The following is a 15799-nucleotide window of genomic DNA, read 5'->3' as shown; positions in this document are numbered from 1 at the left end:
AACCACGTGACCGTGTGCGTGTCTTTGTGTTCATGTTCATGTGTGTTTACGTGTTCGTGTGTTCATGTTCCTGTGTGCGCGTTCATGTGTCTGTGTGCCTGTTCGTGTGTCAGTGTGTTTACATGTTCGTGTTGGTGTGTGTGTGCGCCCAGGTGCACACCCCTGTGTGTACAGTATTTGCACACACACTCTGCACGTGCACGGTATTTACCTGCGCACACACGCCCCCGAACACCTGCAGGTACCCGTGCCCACTGCTGTACCCACCTGTCCCACAGCTGAACTGGCCCTGCTGCCCATGCTGTGAACCCAGCCCCATAGGGCCCCTGCCCCAGCTTCCCCAGAGATCCCCCATTCCTTCCAGAGACCCCCCAGTCCCTCCATCATCCCCAGAGAGTCCCCCCACCTCCCAGCTTCCCCAGAGACCTCCCCACTCCTTCCAGAGACCCTTACTCCTCCCCCCATCCCCACGCCAGACTCAGTGAGACCCGGAGCCCCTGGAAAAGGCAATCTGATATAAATAGCGATTTACAAAGAATACAAAAATAGAAGGAGCGGGGGCAGCACCGCGAGCCAGCACCCCACAGGACCCCACAGCACCCCTGGCCAGCACAGCCCCCCAGAAGCAGAGAACCGTGCAGGGGTTCGGCTGGGGGGTCCCGGCAGGAGGGGGGAGCCCTGGAGGTCCCTCCCACTGTGGCCCTACCTGGGCCCCCCAGCCCCGCAGGGTGTGGGAGCTGCCCCCAAAGGGAGGAAAAGTACAAAAAGCGAAAAGTGCATCAATCTACATATCCTGCCCCGGGAGACCCCCCGGTGGAGGGGCACAGGCGGCAGCGGCTGGGGAGGGGCAGCCCCGGGAGGATCCCCTGCAGCCCCAGCCCTGCCCAGGGCAGAGACACGGCGTTTGTTCAGCCTTTGGGAGATTTGGGGGTCACTGCTGGGGGGCAGTGGGGCATAGGGGGGAGGTCAAGCCCCAGGGACCAGGACCCTGGGCCAGAGCACCCCCTTTGCACCCCTGAGTGCCCCCTGTAAGACAAATGTGTTCCCCAACCCAGAGCAGGGCATGGAGACCCTATCATGCAGCAATGGGGGGTCCCAGAGCCCCAGCCCTGTTCCATGTGGGGACAATGTGACCTCTTTGGGGGAAGCCCCAAGGCAGGGGGACAGCTGGCTCCCCTAGACACGAGCTGGGGGCACCAGGGGTCCCCAGGCTGGGGGGCCGAGCTGGCCCCACTCCAAGGCACAGGCGGTGAGATCAGAGATGGCTTCACCCGGGGGATTAAAGCTGGTGTGTGTACCCCGACCCCCGGGGCACTGGGGGGCCGGGAGCGCTGGTGTGGGGCAGGAGGGGCTCACCCCCCACAGCCCTGCTGCCGCATTCCCGACGGGTCTCAGGGCAGCAACCCTGGCCCCAGCAAGGCACCGATGGGGCAGGAGAGGTTGGGGGCCCTCTGTGAGCCCCAGCTGGTTCGTGACAGGGCGAGGGGGCTGGGGCACCTACGCCAGCAGCCCCATGCGGGTGACTTTGGCCGAGAGGAAGGTGTGCAGGACGAAGACGATGGGCTTGGGGCAGGAGTGCAGGTCCAGCGCCTGGGGGGAGATGGAGAGTGGTGTCAGCCACCCCAAGGCCCGCTGCAGACTCTGGGGATTCCCACCAGCAAACCCAGTGAGACTGGGCAGCTGAGATGCTGCAGGGATGGGGGAAAGCAGGAGGAAGCAGGGGGTCCCCTGGAGGAAAACCCCCAAACCAGGGGCTGAGCCTGGCTGCCCCCTCCTCACCAGCTCCCCCTCAGGGCCCCCGAAATCCAGGTAGAGGGTCCTGATGCCGTCATCCGCAGACATCTTCAGCCGCTCGTAGGGGTAGCGGAAGAGGACGCTGGAGCCTGGCTCGTCCCGGGAGATGGTGAACCCACCCTCGTAGTGGATGGAGAGCTGCACCTCCTGCCCGCCCAGCGTGCAGCCTGCGGGCACAGCGCTGTCAGCCCTGGGGGGAGCACGGGGGCAGCCGGGGGGTCCCAGCCCCGCGGCACTCACCCACGGTCACCTCCTTGATCAGCTCGGCGGCGGCGTGGCAGCCCTGCACCAGGACACGCGTCCAGGCCGACAGGTCCCGGTGGGTCTCCACGCGGAACACGTGCATCTCCACGCCCTGGCGAGAGCCCGTCCGCGTGGCAAACGTCAGCTCTGAGCCCAGCGCGGGCGAGCGGCGCCCGGAGCCCGAGTGCACCAGCCTGGAGGGATGGATGGCGGTCAGGGGTGCCACGGCAGTGCCGGCACCGTGTCACCCCGCCGGCGTTTTGGTGTTTCTTCCCCGCCCTGAGGCAGAGCCGCGGCCTGAGGGGTCCCAGCCCAGCTCACCTGGTGGCCACCAGCGGGTAGCTGTGGCAGGGCGAGGCCCAGGCGTCCCTGGTCCAGGGCATCCCATCGTACAGGAGCAGGTCCTTCTCTGTCACTGCCATCAGCACCGGCCGCCACTGCTGCCGCCCGCCGTCCAGGCGCGCCTGCCGGGCACCGTGAGGGCTGCTGGGGGCTGCAGGCACCCACCACAGCCCAGGAACCCAACCCCTGAGCCCATGGCCAGATGGAACCCAACCCTCATTGCCGGGCAGCATCCGCAGCGCTGCCATCCTGGGAAACCAAGCTGGGGGCAGCCCCTGGGGTCCTGCCCACCACACTGCCGGGGCTGGCTGCAGCTCTCAGGCAGTGAATTCATGGAATAGGGAGGGTGGGATGAGGGGTTCCAACTGGAAAATCCCAGTGGAGAAGGGGCTGAGGGCACGGGAAATGCTGCCATCACCGAGGCACAGCTGGATGCAGCAGAGCCAGTGCTCTGGGTTGGGTTCTCTGACTGCCCAGTGGCATCCTTGGCACATCCCGTTGGCACTGCTGCCCCTGCGAGCACCCTGGCACATCCCATCAGTGCATACCTGCTCGGCCAGCCAGGCGATGTGCTTCACCTCCCGGCAGCCGGCCGTGGGGCTGCCGGAGCCCAGCATGGCATTGAGCTCCGCCAGGACCTGGGGCAGCAGCGCGGTGATGTTGGCGTGCAGGGCACTGAACCAGGCGTGGGCCGTGGCCGTGTCCCGGCACCGCAGCACCAGCGTGTTCCGGCTGTCCGGAGAGTGCAGCTCGATCAGCCTGAGAGGGGACAGGGACAGGGCAGGGGTGGGACAACAGCACAGGCTGAGTGAGGCCCTGCCTGCACCCAGCACAGCAAACTGGCTGCACTGGTTTGGGGCCTTCACTCTGCATTTCCACCTGCCAGGGCTTTTAGCTTGCATTTTAAGGCAGAGGGGCTGCCAGGGGTCTGGGAGGGGACATGGCATAGCCCTGGCCCTGGCCAAACCCTCCAGAGGGTCCTTCCACAGCCCACTGGGCAAAGCAGGGGGTCATGGCCTCAGTGAGGGGCAGCCCCCAGCTGTGCCCAGGGTGTCCACGGGGTGCAGGGTTCCTCACACTGGCACTGGTGGGCAGGCCCAGTCCTGTCCTGGGGGTCTCTGGGGAGCAGGATCTCCCACACCAGCACCACCGGCAGCTCCTGCCCTCACCTGTTCTCCAGGTCGGGCATGCTGAGGTTCCGGGCAGCGAAGCACATCTTGAGGGGGATCACCTTGCGGTCACGGGGGCCCTGGTGCTGGGGGGACCCCGAGTCCTCGCTGCCACTCAGGCTGGGGGACTGCGGGGCCGCCCCCTCCCAGGGCAGGTCTGACACCAGCGATGGCTTCTTGATGTAGGGCGTCACCTCCCGCATGAACTTCACTGGGGGGAGCGGGGGCACAGTCAGGCCAGGGGAGGGTCCTGCACCCCCACGCCACAGCCCTGTGCCCCAGGGTTGATCTGGTCGGGTGACGTGACCCTCACACACCAAGGCTTGGAGGGTCTTGGGGGGTCCCACCCTGTCCGGGTCAGGGATGTCCCGAGTGAAGGACGGTGCTGGCAGCTCATCCTGCTGCCGGCGCGGGTGTAGGAAGGGGAAGGCGCCGCAGGACAATGGTGCTGGGCGGGAGGTCAGGCTGCAGCCCATCCTGGTCCCATCCTGCCCTGCCGCCGTCGGAGCAGCCAGGGCTGTGCCCGCCAAGTTTCCAGCACTGCCGGCAATGCTGAGCCGGCACTGCCGCTCGCTCACGCCCCGACGGCAGCCGGCCGCCGCTCCACAGGGCGAGGAGGAGGGTGTGCAGCCAAGATATCCCCGCTCCACGCGCCTCTCCAGGCCGGGAAGGAAGGAAGGAGGCACCAGCTCCAGCTCCTGCTCCCCCTGGACAGTCCCACCCTGCTGACAGCAGCCCTGGACCCCCGCCCGGACACGGCTCTCGGCCGGCCCGCGCCCAGCCCGGCAGCCCAGGCCAAGGGAGGGACGCGCTGGGGACAGAGATGGGGCAGTGAGAGGGAAAACCAAACCAAAACAGCAAATAGGCTGTGCTGCACTGGGAAGCAAGTGGTGAAAGGATCCTGGAGCCGGCACAGTGCCACAGCCGGGCCCTCTGAAGGGGCAGCAACACTGGCGGTGGGGCCCAGGCTGTGCTGCTGCCAATCCTTCACTGCAGGGCTGCCGAGTGGGAAGGGGAGCAAGGATGGGACAGCAGGGATGGGCGGTGGGCAGGAGACACCAGCCCCCCACCTTCCCAGCGGTTCTGCTGAGCCATAGTGCTGACACGAGGCGCTTGCCCTTGCTGTGGGCAGCACACGAGTTAATATTAGCTGCCGCCGCGCTGATCCCGGGATTACCGCTGTCCCCGCACCCCTAATCCCGCTGCCGGGCCGGGCCGGGAGCGCCGCGGGCAGCAGCACAGCCAGCAGCTCCCGCTGCGGGGCCGCTCGGCAGATGTTTGCCAGATGTGGGCAGCTGCCTCCAGCACTGGGAAGGAGCTCAGCCCACAGGGGCTCCAGCTCACAGCGCCGCAACCCTGCAGTGCAGGCACCGACCCCGATGGAGTCAGGAGGTGAGAGGCCAGGCTGGGCAGCCAGCAGCACTGGAGCCAGAGCAGTGTGGGTGCCCCGGGGTGACTGGGAATGGCGGATGCCCAGGACTGTATCTGTCCATGGTGGGGGCAGCAGAACTGGCTCCCTGTTTTCACTGGGATGCATCCACGGTGCGGGCAGGACACAGAGCACCTTGTGCCAGCAGGCACGTGGGTGGGGGCACTGCACCCACCCCTTCTGCTTCTGGCGAGCCGGTGACCAGCCCACAGCTGCACCGGCACTGCCACTGCTGCCCCGGCACAGCCACATTGCCCCGGCACAGCCGCTGCCGCCCCACCCACGCGCTCACCACAGAGGAAACCCAGCTGTCGCCTGCGCCCCTCGCCTGTCCCGCCGCAGGAAGGGGCTGCTCCGGCTGCTCTGGCTGCACTCCGGCCTCACCGGGGCCAAACCCCTGCACCCACCAGGGAGCACCCAGCAGGGAGCACCCAGCAGGGAGCACCCAGCAGGGCTTCCCGGGCTTGTGCCCGGCCGTGCCCTCGGCAGTGCCCACGGCCGGCACCGTGCCCACAGCTTCCCGCAGGGGCGGAAGGGCTCCCTTCCCCCAGACAGCGCCTGTGGGCGCCTGGGGGAGGCGCTTGGCGTGGGCCCTGGGGCCAAACCCAGCCCCAGCATGGGTGACAGCAGCCCCACGGAGGTGCAGGGCTGAGGGCTCCCCCTCCACTGCTGGCACAGCCCGTGGGGAGCTCTGGCACCTGCCAGGGTGGTCACAGCTCCAGGGCTGGAGAGGAGGGGTGGGGCTGGACACCAAGGCCAAGGTCCCCCACCAGCTCTTCTCTGGGGGCCACTGATAGCAGCTGACCACCAGATGGTCCCACAGCCATGGGACCAGCAGTGGCCAGCCACAGAGAGAAGGGAATGGAAGGAAAAAGAAAGGAAAGGAAAAAGAAAGGAAAAAGAAAGGAAAAGAAAGGAAAGGGAAAGGGAAAGGGAAAGGGAAAGGGAAAGGGAAAGGGAAAGGGAAAGGGAAAGGGAAAGGGAAAGGGAAAGGGAAAGGGAAAGGGAAAGGGAAAGGGAAAGGGAAAGGGAAAGGGAAAGGGAAAGGGAAAGGGAAAGGGAAAGGGAAAGGGAAAGGGAAAGGGAAAGGGAAAGGGAAAGGAAAGGAAAGGAAAGGAAAGGAAAGGAAAGGAAAGGAAAGGAAAGGAAAGGAAAGGAAAGGAAAGGAAAGGAAAGGAAAGGAAAGGAAAGGAAAGGAAAGGAAAGGAAAGGAAAGGAAAGGAAAGGAAAGGAAAGGAAAGGAAAGGAAAGGAAAGGAAAGGAAAGGAAAGGAAAGGAAAGGAAAGGGGCGTCTGCTGTGGCGCCTGTGCCCGTGGCGGAAACAAGGGACAAACACAGCACGGGGCAGGAGCTCCTGCGGGACAGGATCAAACGGCCGGGCAGCACGAGGAAGGACGTGCTGAACCAGGCGTGGGGTCCCGCGGGGACTCTCGCCGTGTCCAAGAGCAGCCCCGAGCAAAGCAGCAAGCCCAACACCACTGCTCCATCTCGGCCCCTGCAGCGCCCCAGCCGTGGCCAAGCACCTCGTGCCAGGCGTGCCCAGCCGTGTCCCCTCAGACCCAGCCAGTGCAGTGTGCCACGAGCACACGGCAAAGCAGCAGCACCCGTTCCTGTACCCTGTGCCAAATGTCCATGAACAGCCTCATGCAGAGGACAGACGCACGTGCCAGGACACCAGGACAGTGTGTGTGGCACCACAGCGTGGCCCACCCTGACCCACGGCGCAGCGGGCCGGTGTCCTTGCGGTGCCCCATGGCACAAGCCCCGTGCCGCGCCGCCGGGCTGGGCAGGACCTGCCCGAGCTTGTCAGGCTGCCGGGAACAGGTCGGGCAGGAGCCGGTGGCTCCGTCGGGCCAGTCCCGAGCCAGCTGTGCTGAGGGCACAGGGCCCACGGGGACACCCAGCCTGCGGGGAGGCTGAGCCCGCAGGGACATGGGCAAACCCGGGGTCACAGCCCTCCGTGGGGACAGTCTGGAGATTCTGGCACCAAGGGTAGGGGACAACCTGTTCAGGGGGATGCCACAGCCAGGGGACATCAGGTCCATCCTGGGGGACGCCAGGTCTGTCCCTGGGGACCCCAGATCTGTCTCTGAGGGACCCAAGTCAGTCCTGGAGGGACACAATCAGTGGAGGTGTCCTGTCCTTGTCCCCAGCTGTCAGGGGTCCCCATCCTGCCCCAGAGGGAACAGCCCGACTTGGGGGGAGACACACCAGTCCCTGTCCCCGTGCCTGGGGGTCCCACCGTGGGCTGGGGGTTCCGGGGGTACACACCCCCGCGCCAGGAGTGGGGCAGTGGCATCCCACACCCAGAAAAGGGACCCAAAGGGCGTCCGGGAGCCCGGTGACAGCGGCAGGGAGGTGTGGCGGGAGCCGGTAACGGCGGGGGAGCACCGGGGCGGGGGACAGGAGAGCACCAGGGGCCCGTACCGGGGATTCGGGGGCAGAGGAAGGGGTTTAGGCGTTACCTTCAAGGATGACCTCCCTCCCGGCTCTCTTCAGCGCCTGCACAGCTTGATCGTGGGTGGCATCGCGGAGATCGACGCCGTTAACAGCGAGGATGGCGTCGCCTAACCGGAGCGCCCCGCTCCTTTCCGCCGCCAATCCCGGGAAGATCCGTGAGATCAGCACCGGCATCCGATTCTCCCGACCTCCCTTAATGCTGATCCCGAGCCCTCCCGCCTCCGCTTTCACCACCCGCACCCTCCTCACGCCACCGGGTGCCGCCGCCTCCGCGTTGCCGTTCACCACGCCGTTCACCACCGACGGATCGCCGGTTCCCGGTTCCGCCGTTAAGCTCAGCGTTTCCCCGGTCAGTTCCGCCGACACGCGGACCCAGCGTTCCCGCAGGAGCAGCTCCAGCAGCCCCGTTTTACAAGCCCGGGTCCACACGGCCATGCCGCCGCCGCCGCCGCCGCCGGTCACCGGGAAGGGGCGTGGCCTGGCGGAGGGCGCGGTTTTTGGCCACGCCCCCGCCCGCATGGCGCGCTGCGGTAGGCTCTGGGGCACGGGGGGGCTGGGTGGGGCCGCCACGCCCCCGCCCCCGCTGCCACCAATCAGAGAGGTGGCGGCTAAGCCGCCGCTGCTGTGATTGGTCGTGCCAGAGGGCGGGGCCGAGGAGGCCACGCCCCCGCACGCCATGTCTGGCGCCGAGATTTATTTGGCGCGCTGCGATTTATTTTACGAGCTGCGCTTTAGAGCTCCTGTATTTTCCGGGGACCCCCGATTTCTCTCCCTCCATCCTGGGGAAATGACGCTTTCCTGCCCCACGCAACACCCACAGACCCCCGTCCTTAGGGAATGAGGCTTCCTGGCCCCAGGCAGCACCCACGGACCCACGCGGCCGCTGGGGAGAGAGAAGCCAACACTAGGATTAGTCACTGGGAGGGAAAGGGATGAATTTGGGGTATCACCTTGTCCCCGCAGCGCCGGGGAGGAGAACCGGAAGGATATGAAGATCATGATGACGTGATGGTGGTGTGACAACAGGGAGTCACCCACAACAAGGACGAGCCCTGAGCATGTACAGAACAGTGAGGTTTTATTCCTACAGCACCTTAAGAAAATCCTTACAGTGCCCCAGGAAAGCAGCACAGAGACAGTTCCCAAGGTTGGAGTGGCTTCTTCTGGTCTCAGGTGCCAAATTTCTTCTGTTGGACAGGCAGAGGCAGCTGGGTTTTGAAGTCCATGATGGGTCGTTCCACCACAACCAGGCAGTTCTCGTCCAGCAGATCCATGAAGAGCAGTGGCTGCAAGGCAGGAGATGGGAATCATGGAACCAGGGAATGGTTTGGGGTAGAAGGGACCTTGAAGAGATCTTGTTCCACCCCTGCCATGGGCAGGGACACCTTCCACTAGCCCAGGTTGCTTCAAGCCCCATCTAACCTGGCCTTGGACATTTCCAGGGATGTGGCAGCCACAGCTTCTCTGGGGACCCTGTGCCAGGGCCTCTCCACCCTCACATTCCATCCCACTATCCTATCCAACCCTGCCCTCTGGCAGTGGGAAGCCATTCCCCCTTGTCCTGCAGTCCCTCTCCAGAGCCCGAGCACCTCCCTGACACCATCACCCACCTGGAACTTCTTGCAGATCTTGAAGGCGTGGAGCTGCCTCTTCCTGGCCGTCTCCGGGAGCTGTTTCAGGGCGCTCTGGTTCATCAGGAGGGCGCTGTCGTCGGGCAGGGGCTGCGGGCACGGCCGGGTCAGCGCTGGCCCAGGAGCACAGCCAGGCACCCCCAGCCCCCGCCGGCTCACCAGGGACTTGTCGAGGATGCAGAGCAGGTAGGTGTCGTGCAGCAGGATGTGCGCGGGGTTCTTGGGGTTGAAGGTGATGTGCGTGATGGGCGAGTCCCGCTCCAGCCAGGCGCGGTGCAGCCCCCGGCTCTGCACGGCGCGGCTCCAGCTCGTGTACTGCTTCTCGGGGATGCTGAACTCCCGCAGCTGCACAGACCGGGGCCATGGGGCAGCTCAGGGGCTCTGCTCCTGGCACAGCCCCGCGCCAGCAGCTCCAGCCAGGTCCTGAGCCAAGCTGAAAAGCCCTGAAGGCGGGGAGAAAGGCACAGGGAAGGGGGCAGGGCCACGAGAGCTCGAGCAGGAGAGCTCCTACCTGCTGGTCCGAGTAGGCGATGACGAGGTTGTTGGTGCTGGGGTGGATGGCGAGGGCTGACACGGCGCAGTCGTAGGTGGGCACTGTGCAGTGATGCTGCAGGAGGGGACAGTGAACTGATGGGACCTGCCAGGGCCACCGCTGACACCTCTCCCACACACCCATCCCTAACCAGAACCTCCAGGCCTGCCTCTGACCCCCTTTCCCACACACCCACCCCTGACCAGAACCTCCCAGACTGCCTCTGACTCCCTTTCCCACACACCCACCCCTGCTCCAGGGATGCAGTGATGGCTCCCAGGGGGCCCTGCCTGCTGAGCCCCTCATCCCACGTCCGCTGAGGCTGGGGGGTCACTCCCAGGCCCACCTTGAAGCATTTCAGGTTGTAGATGTGGATGGCCCAGTCGCCGCTGACGGCTGCCAGCCAGTGCCCGTCCGCGCTGGGCGCCAGCAGGTAAACGGCCTCGGAGCAGCCTGCAGAGACCTCGGGCTGAGAGGGGTGCTGGGAGCCCCAAACCCCCGGAGACACCCAGCCCCACATCCCCCCGGACTGTCCAGTGCCAGGCCACGAGGGCACAAACACCCCCAGGAGAGACTCACACACCTCTCAGGGCAGGAAAGGGGACACCCCAGCTCTGCACCCACAGGGGAGGGGATGCAGAGCCCAGGAACCCCCGGCACCACCCCAGCTCCCCCCAGCCCGCACCTGAGGGCGGCTGCAGGGTGTGCAGGTGTTTGCAGCCCCCCGGCTCCAGCAGCTGGAAGACGTGGACAGATCCTCGGGCGGAGGCGACGAAGAGGCTCTCGGAGTCGGCGGAGAACTGGAGCTGGTAGGCTGGAGGCAGCAGCTTGGGCACTTTGGGGACCTGGGAGCAGGGAGAACGCAGCCCTGGCAGCCATCCCACTGTCACCCACACTCCCCACGAGTGACACTGGCCATGCCCACCCCCAGGACCCCAGAGCCCCCCGCCCCTCTGACCTTCCTGAGGCTGACGCCGTCCCCGTCGCAGCAAACGCGGTACAGCTGGAAGCGGGAGGCCGTGGAGTAGCCCAGCCAGGTGCCGCAGGGTGAGACGCAGCTGCAGTAGATGTGCTCTGGGCCCTGGGAATGCCACGGGACTGAGGGGGGCCCGAGGGACCCGCAGAGCCCAGCACACGGCCCTCAGCTGCCCCATGGGCACCCCAGCCTGCTCAGCCCTACCTTGCTCTTGAGCTGCACGAGGTGCTCGGGCATCCGGCACAAGGGAAGGACCTCGCCGTCCTTTCCTGGGAAAGAAACCCCACGGACCATCAGTGATGGTGGGAAAACCACAAGGGGCTCTTTGAGCCGCTGGGGATCCTGGGGGACTGCCCAGACCCTGCCCTGAGGCTCAGGACAGCTTCATCCCCAAATCCTGCTGTCAGCAGGGAGCTGACACTGGAGAGCTGCACCTGTGACTCACCGGTCTCCTCAGTGGAGCCAAGTCTCCAGAGCTCCAGGTACTGGGAGAACTGGAAGAGGAGCAGCCGGGCTTTCCTGGCGCAGGAGACGAGGCGTCGCTGCGTGGAAAAACAGGCAGGATGCCATGGACCCACAGCCTGGCACAACGGGCTGGGGCACAGCCGGAATGCCCCGGGGTGCTGGAGACTCCACACGGGGGAGTGCAGGGAAATCAGGTCCCGTGGGATGGGAGCCTGGAGATGGAGACCCAGCAGGACCAGCAAGACCAGCCTGACAACTCCCACAGCTCCTTGGCAGGAGCCTTCAGATGTACGAGAAAAGGAGACACAGCGGGGCAGAGGAGGGACCCAGGGACAGGGAAGGAACCCTGGCAGGGCAATGAGGACACCTGGAGGGACAGGGAGATCCAGCGCTGCCAGCCCCACCACTCCCAGGCCCCGGTCCTTGCATCACTCACGTGGGGAAAGGTGAATTTCCGGAGCACTGCGTCGTAGCCCTTCTTCTGCACCTTCTCCATCAGCGGGCGGATCACCAGCTGGGCGTCCAGGCCTGGAAGCCAAGCACAGGTCAGCCCAGCCGGTGCCGGGAGGGGGATCCCGCCCAGCCCCAGTGTCACCGGCAGTCCTACCCCCGGAGATGAGGGCGGTGGGGCTGTGCGCCACGGCCCGCACGTCGTGGCTGTGGAACTGGAAGGGCTTGGTCCGCACCCAGCGCTTCTCCCGCCCGCCCAGCTTCACCGGCAGCAGCTGCAGCTGGTAGGTGGCCCCGGTGGAGGTGCCCACGACCATGCTGTCCTCCTTCTGCAGAGCAAACCGGGACCAGGTTGTGGGAGCAGATTGGGAACTGGGCGCTGCTGGGTGGCACCGAGTGCTGCTCCCGCTGCCAGCCCGGGGAGGACCCACGGGTGTCACCCACCTCTGACACGGCCAGCGAGAGCGCGGCCGAGGTGCTGACGGTGTGGGACTCTGCCAGCGTGCCCTGCTCCCAGTCCCAGAACTGCACCCTCCCAAAGGAGTCGGCGCTGACCACGGTGCCGCTGGAGAGGAGGGCGATGGCCCACACCACGCACTCGCGCTTGGCCTTCTCCACCTGGTGGTTCACCATGATCCTCTGCACCGTCTGGCCTGCAGCGGGACAAGGCTGGGGTGGCCGGGGGATCCCAGGGGATGGGATGGGATAATGGGATGATGGGATGGGATGGGATGGGATGGGATGGGATAATGGGATGATGGGATGATGGGATGATTGGATGGTCCCAGGACAGGAGGTACCTGAAGTGACGTCGATCACACGGAAGAAGTCGATGGAGCCAGCCACGATGTGGGTGCCCGCGGGGTGCCAGGACAGGCACAGGACACGGCCTGGGGAGGGAAGGTCCATGTGAGAGCCCATGGGCGCAGCCCCCCGGTCACTGGGACACCCGCAGGGACAGAGGGACGGTGCTGCAGCCAGGACCCACCTTTCCGCCTGTCCAGGTTCCGCTCAAACTGGATCCCCCCGGGAACGACTTGGAAGATCTTAACGGAGCCGTCCTCGCAGCCGATCTGTGGGGGCCGGGATCAGCGCGGGGCACAGCGGGACCCTCCCCGCCCGCCCCGCGGTACTCACCGCCAGCTGCGTGCCGGGGCCGTTCGCCACCATGCTCCAGATGGGGCCCCCGCCGCCGTCCAGGGCGCGGGCCGCGCTCAGTGCGGACAGGTCGTACTCGGTGATGTCCCCGCCGAGCCCGGCCCCGAAGAGGCGCTCCCCGGCCGCCCAGCACAGCGACTCCACCGACCGCGCCCCGTGCCCCGGGATCACCTGCGCGGGGACCGGGTCACGGACCGGGCCGGTACCACCCGGTACGCATCAGCAGGGCCAGATAAAGCCCGGTACAGCCTCGGGGAGACTCGGTACGGATCCGCAGGGCCAAGCAGAGCCTGGTCCCGGCTCGATTCGCCCCGGCTAGGCTCGGTACAGGCCCAGCACACGCTCGGTACCGATCGGAAGGACCAAGTAAGCACGGTACGTGCTCGGTACGTGCCCGGTACAAGCTTGATAACCCCGGTACGGCTCCGTACAGGCCCGGTGCAGCCCGGTACGGCCCGTGCCGGCGCCCTCACCTTCTCCTGGAAGTAGTTGGCGGCGAAGTTGTACACCTCGACGGCGCCGTCGGTGCGGGCCAGGGCCAGGCGGGCGCCGCGGGGCTGGCAGGCGAGGCAGCGCACGCCCGCCGGCACCAGCCCGAAGAACCGCACCCGGTGCACCTCGAACTCGCCCATGGCGCTCCCGGCCCCGCTCCGCTCCCGGTGCCGGCCCCGCTCCGCCCCACGTGCGCGCGGCGCGCCGGAACCGGAGCTGCCCCGGGGCCGCGCGGGACCGGAAGCGGAAGCGGCGGCGCGGCGGGAGATTCGGGCGCTGCCGGCGGCGGGTGCGGGCCGGGGCCGGGGCGGCGGGGCCGGGGCGCGGCCCGGGGCGGGCGCACGGTGCAGGCGGGAGGGATCCGGCCCCGAGAGACCCGGCCGGGCCGCCCCGGGCCGTCCCCGCGGCACCGGCGCCGCTGGAGGGCACCAGCGCCCCGCGCAACCGGGCGGCGGCACGGGGGGCGCAGGGCCCGGGGACGGCCCGGGGCGCCCGCGGAAGGGATCCGGGCCTTGGGGTCTGGGGTGTCCGGGGGAGGCTGCGGGGCCCCTGGCGGGGCTGGGCCGGGGTTTTTGGGCATGGGGGGCTCTGGGGAGGGGACGGGGCTGGGGGGCTCTGGGTGCTGGGCATGGCGGCTGGGGGGGCCTTTACGGAGAGATCTGGGCTTGGGGCTCTGTGGGGCCCAGGGGGGGCTGCAGGGTCTGGGGAGAGTCTATAGGGCCTGGGGGGATGGATCTCGGGATCTGTGGGCCCAGAACAGGGTCTGTGCATGGGGGGGCTGTGAGGCCCAGGGGCAGAGGTTCATCCTGGGCCCCCCAGGGGAAGGGCCAGGGGCTCTGCTCCCCCTGCCCTGACCGTGTCTGTGCAGCCCCAGCCATGGTGCAGATCGTCGTCTCCAGGTGAGCCCCGCGGGTCCGGTCCCCGTGTCCCCTGTGCCTGCGGGGCCCGGGTGACCCTGCCCGTCTCTCCACAGCGGCGGCACGGGGGCCCTGGCACGGTGGGTGCTGGTGGAGCTGCAGGGAGAGGTGCAGCCCCGGCAGAGTGGGGACCTGGCCGGGAGCCTGCTGGGGGACCTGCACTACACCTCTGAGGTGAGGCCGGACAGCACCGGGGCCTGCGGGGACAGCCCAGCCCAGCCTCACCCTCTGCTGTCCCCAGGGCGTGCCCGTGCTCATCGTGGGTCACCACGTCCTCTACGGGAAGGTGGTGCAGCTGGAGAAGCCGTTTGCTGTGCTGGTGAAGCAGGGAGGAGCCCCCCAGGCCAGCCCCGAGGGGCCCCACGGCCGCTACACCGTCACTGCCCTCATCAAGACCAAACTGCTCTTCAAAACGCGCCCCAAGCCCATCATCACCCACGTGCCCAAGAAGGTGTGAGGGGAAGGATGGGGGCTCTGAACTGTGATCTGCTGCTGGAGAGAGCAGCAGGGATGTGGGGAGATCCAGGACCTTCCTATCTTGCACAGGGGACTCTGGCTGCTTCGTCCTGTGTCTGGGTACCCAGAGCCCTTCCTGGGTCATTGTCCCCCCCAGAATGACTCTTTTCAGAGAGCAGCCAAGCTCCTGGACACAGGCCCTGTGGCTCACCCCAGGGGACGTGGCTCCTGGTAGTTAGGGACTTCCTGTGAGCCTGGGCAGGGGTGTCCCACCCCAGGGGCTGCCCACGGTGTCCAGCAGGTCCCAGGGATCCCTGGAGGTGGAGATGTCTCCTTCTACCCCCTCCCCGCAGCTCTAGGGACACCAGTGCCACGCAGGGACTCAGGACCAACCTCCCTCAAGTGGGGCAGGGGGACCAGGGACCCTCCCCAAAACACACCGTGTGTCCTCACTTCAAGTCTTTATTTCTGCAACTCCATCAGGATATAAAAACCAGCTCTTTCCACCCGAAATATGGAAAAAATCCCCTGGCAGGTTCAAAAATAAATAGATTTACAAACCATTTGCGACAATACCAAAGAGCTACAAAAGTCTTCTAAAAAACCTTGTATTAAATTAAACAAAAACCAGCTAAAAGCTCCGTCATAGAAAGGGGTTTTTATCCAAGTCCTGAAAAAAGGACCCACAGGTGAATTCCCTGGGGAGGGAAAAGTTGGGAAGCACCTTGCCTAAATCCCCACCTCCCCACTGTTGGGAAGGTAGCGGGGTGGGAGTGGTGGGGCTGTGGGTTGGCCAGAGCATGACACGGCCCCGAAGGGTCTCCAGCAACACTGGCCAACACACACTCCCCCAGTTTTCCCAGTTCCTCCATGCCAGGACTCCCCCTTGGCTCTTTGGCAAAGCTGAAGGAACCTGCTGCCCTCCTGGAGCAGCCAGACCCCCCGAAAGGCCTGGGGGCTCCCCGTGGGTACGTGCCCGCACGCAGCCGTGGGGCAGAGGCAGCACCAGCCAGCAGTGCTGGCACCATGCTGGACGGAGACCGTGTGTCCTGGGGGTGGGAAGTGCTGTAGCACCACGGAGGTGGGACTGAAATCCCTGTGAAAAGCACCGAAGGGTGGAAAATTCCGGAGTGGGGTGTGGGGAGCGCAGCCAGCAGCGCTCCACACCAGGATGCTCCATAGGGCACAGCTGGGATGTAGCTGGCAGCACCCGGCTGGGAGATGGGCAGCCCTGGCTCGGCTTCTCTGTGGCCAGCTTGGCATGGAAAAATCAAAATATAGGAAG

At 66.2% G+C, this 15799-nt stretch overlaps 3 protein-coding genes across 6 annotated transcripts; 1 reads left to right on the top strand and 2 right to left on the bottom strand.

Moving 5' to 3' along the window:
* Positions 1 to 495: 495 nt before the first annotated feature.
* SNTB2 (syntrophin beta 2) lies at positions 496 to 8130 on the bottom strand. The gene is made up of 7 exons (XM_063410642.1): positions 7443 to 8130; positions 3549 to 3759; positions 2928 to 3138; positions 2359 to 2501; positions 2035 to 2231; positions 1780 to 1961; positions 496 to 1590 (listed from the first exon to the last, which is right to left on the bottom strand). Exons 1-7 carry the CDS (start codon positions 8113 to 8115, stop codon positions 1498 to 1500), a joined length of 1710 nt encoding a protein of 569 aa, XP_063266712.1. The 5' UTR covers positions 8116 to 8130; the 3' UTR covers positions 496 to 1497.
* A 368-nt stretch (positions 8131 to 8498) lies between these two features.
* On the bottom strand, positions 8499 to 13281 carry UTP4 (UTP4 small subunit processome component). Of its 2 annotated transcripts, XM_063410825.1 has the most exons (16): positions 13123 to 13281; positions 12629 to 12820; positions 12480 to 12564; positions 12292 to 12381; positions 11936 to 12144; positions 11649 to 11820; positions 11478 to 11569; positions 11022 to 11118; positions 10781 to 10845; positions 10559 to 10681; positions 10286 to 10445; positions 9947 to 10053; positions 9580 to 9675; positions 9228 to 9413; positions 9048 to 9158; positions 8499 to 8723 (listed from the first exon to the last, which is right to left on the bottom strand). In XM_063410825.1, exons 1-16 carry the CDS (start codon positions 13279 to 13281, stop codon positions 8607 to 8609), a joined length of 2061 nt encoding a protein of 686 aa, XP_063266895.1. In that variant the 3' UTR covers positions 8499 to 8606. The 2 variants fall into 2 exon arrangements, with proteins under 2 accessions (XP_063266895.1, XP_063266894.1); XM_063410824.1 differs by having other exon boundaries at positions 9048 to 9413.
* Positions 13280 to 15059, top strand: CHTF8 (chromosome transmission fidelity factor 8). Of its 3 annotated transcripts, XM_063410828.1 has the most exons (5): positions 13280 to 13430; positions 14010 to 14040; positions 14115 to 14232; positions 14300 to 14509; positions 14868 to 15059. In XM_063410828.1, exons 1-5 carry the CDS (start codon positions 13280 to 13282, stop codon positions 14871 to 14873), a joined length of 516 nt encoding a protein of 171 aa, XP_063266898.1. In that variant the 3' UTR covers positions 14874 to 15059. The 3 variants fall into 3 exon arrangements, with proteins under 3 accessions (XP_063266898.1, XP_063266897.1, XP_063266899.1); XM_063410827.1 differs by having other exon boundaries at positions 14300 to 15050; XM_063410829.1 differs by having other exon boundaries at positions 13378 to 13430; positions 13961 to 14040; positions 14300 to 15056.
* Positions 15060 to 15799: the final 740 nt, after the last annotated feature.

This window comes from Prinia subflava, chromosome 13 (assembly GCF_021018805.1).
Source record: "Prinia subflava isolate CZ2003 ecotype Zambia chromosome 13, Cam_Psub_1.2, whole genome shotgun sequence".
Classification (NCBI taxonomy): Eukaryota; Metazoa; Chordata; class Aves; order Passeriformes; family Cisticolidae; genus Prinia; species Prinia subflava.
The sequence above is the reverse complement of the archived record's forward strand: the minus strand, read 5'-3'. Positions and strand labels throughout refer to the sequence as shown.